Source organism: Eutrigla gurnardus (genome assembly GCF_963514095.1).
Source record: "Eutrigla gurnardus genome assembly, chromosome: 20".
NCBI lineage: Eukaryota > Metazoa > Chordata > Actinopteri > Perciformes > Triglidae > Eutrigla > Eutrigla gurnardus.
In genome coordinates, this window is record NC_139931.1 from 14,283,043 (window position 1) to 14,296,166 (window position 13,124).

At 43.1% G+C, this 13,124-nt stretch overlaps 2 protein-coding genes across 2 annotated transcripts; one reads left to right on the forward strand and one right to left on the reverse strand.

Moving 5' to 3' along the window:
* The first annotated feature begins 451 nt into the window (after window positions 1-451).
* Window positions 452-5,473, forward strand: napsa (napsin A aspartic peptidase). The gene is made up of 9 exons (XM_084038142.1): window positions 452-632; window positions 940-1,093; window positions 1,438-1,561; window positions 2,549-2,667; window positions 2,819-3,018; window positions 3,200-3,322; window positions 3,820-3,964; window positions 4,086-4,184; window positions 4,870-5,473. The coding sequence occupies exons 1-9, from the start codon at window positions 565-567 to the stop codon at window positions 5,029-5,031; spliced, it is 1,194 nt and encodes a 397-aa protein (XP_083894268.1). The 5' UTR covers window positions 452-564; the 3' UTR covers window positions 5,032-5,473.
* Window positions 5,474-5,687: 214 nt separating this feature from the next.
* Window positions 5,688-10,604, reverse strand: mief1 (mitochondrial elongation factor 1). The gene is made up of 5 exons (XM_084038138.1): window positions 10,377-10,604; window positions 9,976-10,129; window positions 9,668-9,848; window positions 8,948-9,219; window positions 5,688-8,757 (listed from the first exon to the last, which is right to left on the reverse strand). Exons 2-5 carry the CDS (start codon window positions 10,120-10,122, stop codon window positions 7,918-7,920), a joined length of 1,440 nt encoding a protein of 479 aa, XP_083894264.1. The 5' UTR covers window positions 10,123-10,129; window positions 10,377-10,604; the 3' UTR covers window positions 5,688-7,917.
* Between the last annotated feature and the right edge of the window lie 2,520 nt (window positions 10,605-13,124).

The window sequence follows — 13,124 nt, forward strand, 5'->3', positions numbered from 1 at the left end:
GATCCAGTGTTTATGAAGCGTATTCCTTGATATTCAAAGTGTCCGTATCTGTTAATCCCAGGCCCCACATTTAATGGAACTGTATTCCTAAATCTTTAAAAAAAAAAATAATCATCAGCAGGGGTGGCATTGTCTTTCATTAGGCTTCCCAGATGCAATAGTGCAAGTGTTGATGAAACTGAAAAACATACTTCCTTATCTGTAGGTTTCAGTTTCTGTGGTCCGGTTTATAGAACATATGATATGAAACTTTTCTCAGCTGCGGTTTCAAACATTAACACAATGTGCCAGTACGTGCCTTATCAATCAATTCGGTCAACTCGTGACCCTGGACACCGATTGGACGGCCATGCTCTTCCACCAATCACAACGCCTTACTGATTTGCCCGCCTCCTCCAATCACTGAGCCGGATGACAGAGCGCTCCGAGTAAACACGGACATTGCCGAAGCGACCCTTCACTTAGCTGTGTGCGTCAGTTGGAGTAGCGGTCCGTGTGGTTGTGCGCTCGTTAGCATCGGAAACGGGACACGAGTTATTGTTTGATATTGCCACGAGGACGGAGATGACGCGGCTCGACATGTTTTGTGTCCTCGCGGCGCTGCTGATAACACAAAGCGCCGCCATCATCAGGTAAATCACTCTTCTACAGTACATGTCAACCTCTATCACTTCCTGCCAACAGACAAGTTGGCTTGGTGAGTGCAACGAGTGATAACGCGTGCACGCGCACACATTCCCTTGATTTGTAACTTTCGCTCCACGTGTTTCCAATTAAGGTCAGGTATTTACCTGCAGTAAAAATTGCACCACCGCACAAAACATTACGTGAGCACAACAGTTTGCTTCAAATGTGCATGAAGGTAACCGACAGCGACATGTACCGGATGCGATCTTTTCCCCCCCTCGTGACATTTAATTCAATAATGCATGATTGCAGAGTTCCCCTCCATAAAACCAGGAGCCTGCGCCGCCTGATGAGCGACAACGGGATGTCTCTGGAGGAGCTTCGGGCTCTGGCGAGGAGCAGCGGAGCGGCGGACAGCTCTCCCTCCCCCAAAGTGCCCGTCGAGAGGCTGACCAACTTTATGGATGTGTGTATGACGGAACACTTCACTTAAAGCCAGAATGGCATTCACGCCACCAAACAGATGGTGTTTTGAGTGTAGCTTTATTAGAGGGAGCCAGCTTCGTTTAACTTCAAATGTACAAGAAGTCTGATATCAGACTTCTTCATTTGATCCCAGAGTGTGTAGCTACACCAAACAGTGAGAAACAGGAGACAATTATGAAGTAAATATACAATTTGCGCACCCCATTATATGTTATTGTTTTTCCCCTTGTCATAAAGTTGACATGGAATCATTTTGTTTCTGTAACTTCAATGAGTTTAATGTAGCAGACGGTGCAATTTTTATTATTATTAATTGTCTCTCAGGCCCAGTACTATGGGAGGATCAGCATCGGCACCCCTCCACAGGACTTCACCGTGCTGTTTGACACCGGCTCCTCCAACCTCTGGGTGCCCTCTATTCACTGCTCATTCTTGGACGTGGCCTGCTGTGAGTGACTCATCCATCTGTGCTCTGTGTGGGCAGCTCTTGCCTTCCTGGAAGACGGTTGTTGTATTTACCCAGCAATAAGTGACTAAATATCACACTTCTTAATATTCCTTTTACAGTTTGCTTCGTACCATTACGTACTCATGCAATAATTCAGCCGTGTCTTAAAGCTGTTTTGACTCCTTCAGTGTCATTTCCATGAACTGCTTGGTAACGGTGGAACACAGGAAGTAAAATACCTGTACAAGTTGGCATTCTGGCATAAATGTAGTCCCAGTACAATACAATGTATAACATTACAACATACAGTGCACAGAAGTTCAAAAGAGGAACAACAGAATTTCCCTGTGTCCTATTTAAAGAATGATGTAAAACCAAACCTTTAGCTTCTGGCCAGACTGTCTCTTAACTATATGAAAGTCAATGACGGTAAATCACTTTAATTTACCATCAGATCTGTTCAGGTGTCAAGAAACTTTTGAAGGGGGGGGGGGGGGGGGGGACTTGCATTTAAAGCCCTAATTCATATAATAAAAAAACGACATTATTAATAGTTACATAATTTATGGAGTATAATATATAAATGTCAAATAAAAAACTTTAAACATTAAATAACTGCAATTTCTAACCCTAAATAGCCCACAGCCATGGATATTATGAGCCCCTAAACATTAACATCCATAGGAACAACACCCCTAGACTGAAAGAGACACAAAACTATTGTGTTTTTGTGTCTCTGCAGTTATTTTACAGCTCTTTGTAGTGTGATTTTTTTTTTTCCAACTAGACTGTCACTTCATACCAAAGTTCAGATACTAACAATCCTACTACCAATCATCATCTGACTGACGTAGGGGAAGCACCGGGGTTGGCCACTCAGATTCCAGGGAGCCTGAGCCATCCATCTGGCTCAGTTTAATGGTTGTATAATCATCGAAATTTTGATTCCTAAATCCATGAAATCTCTACATTGTCATTTTTAATTAGGGCTTCATCATCGTTATAACTCTAAGAAGTCCAGCACATTCGTTAAGAATGGCACAGAGTTCTCCATCAGGTACGGAAGAGGCAGCTTGTCTGGCTACATCAGCGGAGACACGGTCTCTGTGAGTTTAAGAAACACTCTCACATTCCCTCGCTCATTCACATAGACCTTCTGTTTAACTGCATTCCTCAGTTTCGGTGGTCACGCCAATCCTATCATTTCATTAAGACTTTTTTTTCTCTTCCTGTCTATTCCCTGTCTCCTGCTTGCAGGTTGGAGGCCTGCCTGTTCCCGGCCAGCAGTTTGGTGAAGCAGTGAAGCAGCCTGGCATCACATTTGCAGTGGCCCGGTTCGATGGGGTCCTGGGCATGGCCTACCCCTCCATATCGGTAGCTAGTGTCACCCCGGTGTTTGACACGGCCATGGCCGCCAAACTGCTGCCCCAGAACATTTTCTCTTTCTACATAAGCAGGTTGGTGTCTGACAGAGGAAGCATGACTTATATTAATGTTATTCTAATCAGCCAGCCAGAGAATCCAAGAGACTTTGTGGTGACTTTTTCTACTCCTACTGCGGGCTATTACATCAACAACTGAAGGGTTTTCACTGATGTGGAAGGAGTTGTTAACACTTTTGTCCATCGTGTCTGGTAGAGACCCAAAAGCAGCAGTAGGAGGAGAGCTGATGCTAGGTGGGACAGACCCCCAGTACTACACAGGAGACCTGCACTATGTCAATGTGACACGGAAGGCCTACTGGCAGATCGGGATGAGCGGGTGAGGAAGTACTTTGTGTGGCTTCATTGTTACACAGAACTTTCTGTTCCGTTCTCGACGAGCCTCACTTGTCCTGACCTGACCATGTGATTTATTACAACAAAAATCTGATGTCATGGAAGATCTCCATACAGCATGTATGCATGGCCACAGACAGGTTTGGGAACATTCAAAAGGTCCTCATGTACCATGTTTACCTCCAGACACTCGGAGCCTCCTCACATAATGCATGCCACGTGTGAAGGACTCCAAACCATGACAATGAACAAAATTATACACTCCTCAATGTTAAAACATTTCTGCCGCAGTCATAACGGATGTGCATGCCTGATACATGTCTTTTGGATATGGTATAATTATAATGTTTTAAATGAGTGTTCTCTTGGCCTTAAAGGCTGCACGACAACATATTTCTAAGCATGTGTTGGAAATAAACTGGTACCTCTCGTCTCTCCGCCCCACCCTGCTGCTGCTGCTCCCTCTAACCGGCCCTGCAGAGTCGATGTTGGCAACCAGCTGACTCTCTGCAAAGCCGGTTGCCAGGCTATCGTGGACACGGGAACGTCTCTGATCGTAGGTCCTGTGGAGGAAGTCCGAGCGCTGCAGAAGGCCATCGGAGCTCTGCCCCTGCTGATGGGAGAGGTAGAACTGAAACGTGTAAAACAAATTTGACAAGAAAACCTAATGCCTTGGTTGCAATCTTGTATCCCAGGTGTGACTTTAAAAACCTTCACTTGCTCACTTTTGTTTTCGTCTTCTCTAGTACTGGATGGACTGTAAGAGGATCCCATCTCTGCCCGTCATCTCCTTCAACATCGGAGGAAAGATGTTAAACCTGACTGGAGAGGATTATATCTTAAAGGTAGACGATCATGTCGGATGGATGACATTTAATTTTGTCATTGCCAGTAAACAAATTAAAAGGTGGTAAATAAATGTGCACGTTTTGTTCGATACTACTGTATCCAGAATATAAAGCAGTCCAATACAATAGCCTTGCAATAAACCCTACCTTAAGTGAATAATATTAGATTTTTCTTATAAACAAATCCCATTAAAGAACCAACTCCCACAATGCATTGTTCCTTTTTAGAACATGTTTGTTTATGTAGCAGAAACTTAAATGTTGCTTGTTTGTCCATGCCAAAGAGCTCCATTGTTATTGTATTAAAGAGCGGACAAATGAGTCGCACCATTGCACTGTGTGGTATGTCCCTTAATTGATGAACATGGGCGTTGTAGTTTATTGAGTCAATTCCACAAGTGCTATCCTGGTTTTGTAAATGCTAGCGCACAAAGTTGTCGGGAGCAAATACTATTTCTCCCTGCTTGAGTCACATTCGTTTGTGAACCGTTTTTATAGAGTTCAGCAGGAACACATTGGGTTTGGGGCTGAGAGCCATCAACAAGTACTTGGACGCATTAAAGCACATTCACAGGATTTGATAACTGCTGTAGATTTCCATCCCCAACCTTTAAATGTTATTTTAAAGTATCTTTGCAAAATTGAAAACCTATTTTGGCTGACTTTCTCCTTTTTGATGCAGGAGTCTCAGATGGGTCAATCGATCTGTCTATCGGGCTTCATGGCCATGGATATCCCGCCTCCGGCCGGGCCCCTGTGGATCCTGGGAGATGTATTCATCGGGAAGTACTACACCGTGTTTGACAGGAGCACCGATCGTGTGGGGTTTGCCCCCGCCAAGTAGTTAACTGAACACTGTTACAGGTTTAACTTCTCATTTTAAGCGGTTGTTTGACTTTCAGGGTCGCACCAAGCAAAGCTACATTTAATCATCAGTGTTATTTAATTTGCAGCAATCAGAAGTATTGAATGGTTGTTGTTTATCACTGCAATACCTGGCGTTCTCATAAATATCTCACATCTGCTTAGAATAATGAAGTTTACATGAGACTGACTGATTGCTGGTGAAGTTTGAATGTTACATTAACTGCCTTTGTGTGATGTTTTGTGCCACTGAACAAAGAAACCATTTTACTTGGTTTCTTGAACTTGTCTTTGAAGCTGCTTTTCATCTTTGATATGGAAGGCTTCAATCAGACCTATGCATTTTGATTTGTGTTCTGTCATTTCTTTAAATGTACATGATTGGTGGGGGGGTCAAATGAAATAAAAAATTTGGGATGAAATTTGGTTTAATTCTTGACATTTTCCGTTCATTGTTATACAATTGGAGCTGCTTTTGTACACTGAAGGTATCTCAGCAATGTGAATTTTAGTAACAAATGTTTTGTAAAATGTTTTTAATTGATGGTTTTTTAAATTGTGACCTTCACTCCAAAGAGTGTACAACTTTAAATCGCTACATCCTTTGGAAGAAAAAACAAACATAAACCTGCAGAATACCATTTGTAACATTTAATGTAGTATACAAATTGCTGCAATGTTCAACTCCAGAGCTGAACTAAAAGAAAAAAAACAAACTGCATGCAACAAGTATGGCTAGTATGAACTCCACAAGGTAGAGGTAGTGATCTACTTTAGGTATTTGCTTTACAATAACATTACAAATGTGGCACAGTGACAGTCATCTGCAGCATACACTAGGTCTTCATAGCAAGACGCAAACGGAGTGACTGTGGATTCACTTTATATGAGTACATCCAGAACAAAGCACTTAAAGAAGCACAAAAAGTGGTACTTTACATGTTGAATGCAAATAAATAATCAGCTTTTTTTGGTTACAAATGTACAATAAATATAAAAATATTAACCTGTTTCTCCGTTATTGTCGGTATGATTATTGTTTAACTGAATGGAATTCTAAATGATGTAAATCCTTCCATTCTGTACACTATAAAACCAGTAGACTGGGGACTGAGGGGACGCTCCACATCACTGCTTTGCCTTTTTCCATTCTAAGGCTAAAAGTGAAAACAAAAAGCTACCATGTGATTATATTGGACACGTTTTGGGTTGTCATTTAAAGAGAGACCAACTCCACTTGACAGTCAGACAGCTATTGTTGCAGTGACTCCACCTACTGTCACCTGCACAGAGCAGCAGGCTAATCTAGCACAGAAACCACAGTGATAAAAGCTGCTTTTATATAACCGAGGATCCGTCTGTGGGCGGATCCCTTTCAATCAGATCATGATCTAAATTAGATTAGTGTCTGTAATCTATTAATACACATGTAGACATGACAGCCTGCGAGTAGTGTTGCTGTTGGTGCCAAACACTTCATGTACAGAGTCAGTAACATGTACTGTGTTACATGGCCTCGCTCACTGCACTAATCCATGTCTGGCTACGTACTCTAGACAGACGGAGTACATTAACTTTAAACGTGCACAGACTACAGAGGAAACAGGCTCCGTGCTGGAGCAGGAAGTTAATACTGAAACTAATGCACCAGATGACAACCGTAAGTACCATGTTTACAGCGGTGTGTTGTTGGTAACGGACTTCTCAAACTGCAGAGACTGTAGCTGAAACAGTAGACAAAGTTAAACTAAAAACCAGTAGACAAAGCACTTTCAAACTGTCCCACTGAGACACTTCTGACCAACTTCCATAATATTTTGACAATGATAAAATAACCTAGGAAGGAGGTGGCGAAATGAGATAATAAAGCATATCTGACATGTTCACCAAATGGGAGACTGAGGAAGAATCCTCCTTTTCATAACAAACAATGAGCAGCTCTGTATTAGACAGAGTCACATGGAAATGTTTTCCGTGCTCACTAGAAGAGAAGAGAAAATGGCAGCGCTGTATTCAAATTCCATGATCACCAACAAGTGAAAGAAATTTCACATTTCTATTTTTCTATTTGTGGATGTATATTTAAATTAATTTCCAATTAATAGTTGAAATAGACGACATATAACTCTTTGTATATTAACCAGTTTGATTTCTAGATTAGATAGATAACACATGCAAGCTGCACACAGTCCAATCACAGCCTAATGTTTGTTTTCACAGATCCCTGGGAACATGGGAGGAAGCCACAGTATTAATGAAGTTCCTACAACACCTTGATTCCAAGGTGAACTCTATCAAAAACAACAGCAGCATTTGGTATTATATGCGATAACAAAAAGGAGGATGAGAAGGTGGCTAGTTTTGTCACTTTAGGCTGATCAACAATTTATTAGCTTTTGGTTTGGCAAGAACACAATCAACATTACAATCTATCCTGCGACACAGTGGCTTGGACCCATCTCAAAACAACATTTAACTGCACCGTCCTCCCAAACCTGTCCAACAACACATACATTATGATATGGATCAACCAAAGCATGAGTGCAGTACTTCCATCTCAATATATTATGTCCTTCAGCATGTCTACTCTTAACTTAATTAATACAATGGCTTTAGTGAGAGCAATGAACTCCAATGGGACTTCACTTTCATCTGAGAATAAATAGGATATTCTTGATCACGCCACTTAGAGCTTTCGTGTCAAGACCGCTACAGATTGCGAGTCACATTTTCTCATTGATGGCATTTAAGACTGAAGAGGACAAGTGTTGCCGGAGAGAGGATTATTCCATGCAGTTTTTTTATGGTTCAAGGTCACTAGCGACCACAAAACAATTGTTGACATTTCGATGCTACATTGACATTGTCATGGATGGGGCGGCTGTGCCACAGCAGTTCTCAATAGCCCCTCAGGATCTGAGAGGGCGCAGTACAGCGTATAGCCGAGCTCGTCCACTTCTTGTTCAGTCAGCTCACAGAATAAGTTAACTTTAGGGCTGAGGGCACACGGCAGCCTCCCGGCCTCTAGGTGTCCCACTAACACCCGTAGCAGCTGTAGGAACCGGTCGGCCAGTGCTTCCTGGGTCCAGTCGCCTTCTTTTTCACACAGCAACAAGATGGCGTTGGTGAGCTGGCTGGCATTGAGCCGGTTTAGGGCAGGGTTGAGCTTGCACACGGCCTTTGCCAGCTTTAGGCAGGCGCATCGACAGCCTCCGTCCTCTTGGTCCAGGGCCCTGAGTCGTGCCGTCTCGGCCACACGGAAGCTCTGTCGCCACAGGTTTTCATGGCGCTCTGCAGCAAGTCGATGTGGTTTAGCGATCAGCGAGGTCCCGTCGTCCATCACAAGTAATGGTAGGAAGTCCACGTACAGTTTCCGGTCCGTCTCGTACTGCACCTCCAGGGTCAGTGTTTCTGAGGGAACCACAGGACGAATGATGTAATCAAGGACACTACCTATAGCTGGCCAGTTGATAGAGCCGGCTACAAGCTTGTCAAAGACCTCGAGGACTGATTTAGGGGAGAGGTAGCCTCCGACCATGCAGCGGTCCCAGTAGCTGCTGTTCCGTGGAAAATACTCCAAATTCTCCCTGCGAACGAGCCAGAAACCTGGGACATTCATGATGGTGTCCTCCCCGGGGACAGAGGACCACAGGTTCTTCTCCAGGATAAGAGGCACCATGAGCTGGGCATGGTCTGCTGTCACCACCTAAAAGATTGAAGAAGGGCATAAAACTTTAAAAAGCATTGCAGGCTCTTAACTTTTACAGACCAAATATTGTCACAATATATATCATAACTAAATGTGATGGAAAGAGAGATGAAAAGATGAAAATTCAGCTTTGAGGTCAAATTTAAACTCGACCAAAAAGTGGGACCAAATGCAAGTAATCTCTTACCTGCAGGTCATCATACAGACTGCCACTCAGGTACATCTCTCTGAGTGGCATGTCAGGCAGTTTGGCATGAAGGAAAACTCGGAGTTCGGCACAGATGTCCAGCGCTGCCCTCCTTGCCACAGCCTGCTCCTCAGTAGGGATGTCTACATTATTTTGGTAGAACTCCCACAGATTTTCCTGCAGGGAGAGACGCATCCGGGCCCGCTGCAGGTCTGACTGAGTTGCACCGCTGCCTCCCACAGCAGCCCGACCCACAGCCCTCCGCAGACAGTCTGAGGAGAACAGAAGCAATCGAAAGTTAAAATACACATTTGTGCAAAAAGTTGTTGCATAGATGCAGGAGAACCTTCACCATTTCAAATAATTACTTTTGACAGGGACATAGCATAGTTGAAAAAGACAGGAGAGGCATGGGTTGCTTTCAAAATATGAATCTACAAATACTGACTCAAGGGGTATCTACAGTGTGAGGAATGAAAACACTAAAAGAACGAGCTACATCATAACAAACTAATATAAAAACAGCTGGCTAACTACTGCAATACCGAGAGCCAACACCCACTGTAAAGGAAGAGCAAGAATCCTCCAAATAGGCTGTCTGTCAACAGATAAAATGACAGCTGGCTGAAAGTCTAAACCAAAAAAAAGGGTGGTCCAAATCACATAATACAAAACGAAAAACATTTAAGGAAGTGACTTTTAAATGGCACTTTTCCTCACCTGGTTCAAAAGAATGTGAGGAAGTGGGAAGAGACTGGAGAGACCTGCTAACTGTGGACTTCATGCCATGGTTTAGTACCCGTGGGGACGAGCCCATCCAGGCAGGCTCCTCCCAGCTCCTCTTTCCTGTCTGCTCCATATTAGTGGGGCTGGTGGGAGCACTTATGGCACGGTCATACATCTGCACAACAAGGAATTGTTTCACGTTGGTGTGGATGCTTATGTTTTTCCGCCTTCATCATGCATGGGAGTGGAAGGCTATGGAGAAAATGTGATGAAGCATTAGAGTTAAATCGCTGCAAACTTACCCTTTTGACAGCAAGTGTTGCAATGCCAAGCATTGCTGCTCCTCCCACTCCCAGCACAAGCTTGGCATTGGAAAGCATGAAGTCAATGGCTGTGCCAATCCCATTATCATCTTTCTTCCCTTTACGGTCTCCATTCACCCCCGCCATCCTATTACTGTACACAAAGGAGATAAAGAAATAAGAGTGTGATGGAAGGACACTGGCAAGAAGAGGACAGGGACACAAACAGTCTGATTGGATACCGAAGGAAAGTCTTTGAGTAGCCACACCCAACATGATGACCACACCAATGACCTGCAATCTTTGCCTTATCCTACAAAACGCAAACTGTCCATCATCCCCCCACAAGATCAAAACATTTCACTGCTGACATAAGAGTATTTTCTTATTTGCAAACCCACCTGGGAGATACACCTCCTGATGACCTTTAACCCACCTCCAGATGACCACCCCTTCCCCCTACATAAGACCACCCAATCGGCTGTTGAGGAAGAACTGGCCCCTTTTCAATGCGTCCTCCTTATCTTCGGGTATAGTCAGTGCTTGACAGCGGCGAAACTCGCGAGCCACGGCACGACGATAGTAATTGCGGTCGGTGTACTGTAGGTGACGCCCTGCACGGAGCAGCGCCCGGTACAGCTCCAGCACGGCACTGCGAGACCAGCCGCCCATCAGGGACCACACATTGAGAGGGGGGACACCCTGGCACCTGGGAAAAGGAGAGCAGGAGTCATGAGAGCAAGGAACCGATGAGCTAAATTGCATCATTGTTTTGTTTAGTGCAATGAGTTGATAGGATGACACAGCAATCTATAAAATTAGAAAGGTCATATACGCCAACAGTTATACTCATGATGCTGGATGCATGATCACTGAAGGGTGTAACTGGAAGAAGGTGAATGAATGAGTGAAAGTGAAATCAGAGTAGGTTTGCTGCTTTAGAGATTCTTAATCTAAATAGTTCATGTTATAAATCTTATAAATCAAATTGGGGATACATAGAGCGAAACATTATCTCACAGTTCATCCAAGACTAATGCAGCAAATGTTTGGTTCAAACCTTCTCTGCCTTGTATATCAGAGGGAATACATTATATTTGAGCACCTTTACACCTGAGGTCAAAACTACCTGCTCCTTTGTGCCTGTTTATTTTTGGTCTGTTGGGTGGCACGAATGGTTCACACTCAACAACAGTCCTGCTTCTCAGGTGGTGTGCCAGCTCCCACCGACCACAGGAGCTCGGGTGGTTCGCTGAGGACAGCAACAGTCCAAATGTGACATCTTAGCTTAACATCGTGGCTAACCGTCTCCCTTGTCTCCAACGAGTGTTATGTGGCCGCTGCCTCTTCCGGCTGTAATATAATGCTAATGTAATCTACCGAGGCTCATTTGTGTCTAGAAAATGGCTGGCTCAAGGGAAAGTCACACATTCGCTCACTCTTGATTAGCATGTTAGCTTAACACGCTAAGTAGCTAGGCTAGTACGAAAGCGCCGACCTTACCGTTAGCCAGCCTTATTGACAAGAAACACGTTCAGAAGTGCGGATGATTTCGGGGAAACAAAAGCACACGTGCACACAGCAAAAGCAAGCGCAAACCTACGTTTCAGAAATCAGTCCAAAGATGATGTCTTCGGACAGAGACAGGGCTCTGCTTCAGCCGGGGGTCACACTCGACAGTGACATCCGGAAACAAATAGTTAAGCACTCACACAGTACATCCGGGTTATTATCATTGTATTACAACACGTTTGTAGTCACTCATTTTATGCTTTTATATACTTCATTAAGTATAGTTTTACTTTTATACTATTTCGATTCTAACTATCGGTTCTCCAATTCTGGGTTCGGTTTTGCGTAATGTAATGTTAATAATCATTTACTTTTTTTTCTGAAATTGGGGTAACTTGCTATCTATCAATCAACATAAAATCAGATCGTGAATGCTGGATGAAAAAAAATACTTATTTCTGCGTGTTATTCATGGTTTAACTGAAATATGTATTATATCCTATTGGAAAGCATTATAATTACAACAGGGTGGTTTCTGCTTGAACTTACAACTTCACTATGCCAATAATGTTAATGGTTTACAGGACAAATGTTGAATGGTTCAATAGTTAATATAATGATAGTGTAGTCTGATACATATCAGTGGATAGACATAGAATATTACTTATTTTCAGTTGTGGCTCTTATGGCATTCATTTTATATCAAATGGCTTGTGCAAATCAAAGGCCCGAGCAGTTTAAACTTGTCTTCTTAGACTTGCTGTTTGATTTTATTCACAACATTCTCTATCAAATATCATGACAATATTTGATAGAAGAGATGACACAACCGGCAAAAGTTGGATTTCAGGGATTATGGGAGCCTTTGCAACTTTAACTTGAAGATATTTGATGTGTTTTGGGAGAGTGACATCTTCAGATCATGTTAAATTCTTTATGAGGTTAAAGGACACATGCTGCTTGGCCGCTTTCAGTAGTTCACTGACCATTTTATAACAACATTTTTAAACATTTATTATTATGAGCATTTCTCACCTTTCATTTATTGAAAATGTTGGGACATTTTGGACCAGAACCCCACCCTGGATTTGGCATGAGAGCAAATGTGTGTGTGGTATTCTTGTATACTGGAAAACTTTGACTCAGAACATTATATTTTATGCAAAATCAATAAAACGATCATCTTTTAAGATGCATCAAGAAAGACATTAATGATCTGAAGTTACTGTAATGTAAGTGTTGGTCGTACTCATGGGCGTAGCGGAAGCGGGGTACGCGGGGGACATGTCCCCCGCACTTCCAGTATCTGTGCCCTCTGTCCCCCGCACTTTTTACAGCCATTACAACCCTTCAATTCATTTTAACACGTGGAAACGCGTTTTTCCGAGCCGCCGTCGAACGCACCATGAGCAGGCGGCAAACACCGCTGTCGTGTTGATTTCAATCACACAGACATTGATTCAGATCTTGTTCACCATGTTCAGCAAACTAGCAGCCAAGAGGCAAAAAACCTTACTGTTTTTCCAAACAAAGCATGTAAGTTGAGTATTTCTGTTGCATGTAGATAATGTTTAGCTCAATGATGTCTAATTAATACATGTCAATATAGGCCTATCAAGTTAAGTTTGTTAACTGTT

Excerpts from the sequence above, each read along its gene's own strand:
- mief1 (XM_084038138.1), bottom strand. The coding sequence starts at position 10,122 with ATGGCGGGGGTGAATGGAGACCGTAAAGGGAAGAAAGATGATAATGGG. Across the intron at positions 9,220-9,667 it reads CTCACATTCTTTTGAACCAG|ACTGTCTGCGGAGGGCTGTG; the intron begins GTGAGGAAAAGT and ends TGTTCTCCTCAG. Across the intron at positions 8,758-8,947 it reads GTCTGTATGATGACCTGCAG|GTGGTGACAGCAGACCATGC; the intron begins GTAAGAGATTAC and ends TCAATCTTTTAG.
- napsa (XM_084038142.1), top strand. The coding sequence starts at position 565 with ATGACGCGGCTCGACATGTTTTGTGTCCTCGCGGCGCTGCTGATAACA. Across the intron at positions 1,094-1,437 it reads GGCTGACCAACTTTATGGAT|GCCCAGTACTATGGGAGGAT; the intron begins GTGTGTATGACG and ends ATTGTCTCTCAG. Across the intron at positions 3,965-4,085 it reads TGCCCCTGCTGATGGGAGAG|TACTGGATGGACTGTAAGAG; the intron begins GTAGAACTGAAA and ends CGTCTTCTCTAG.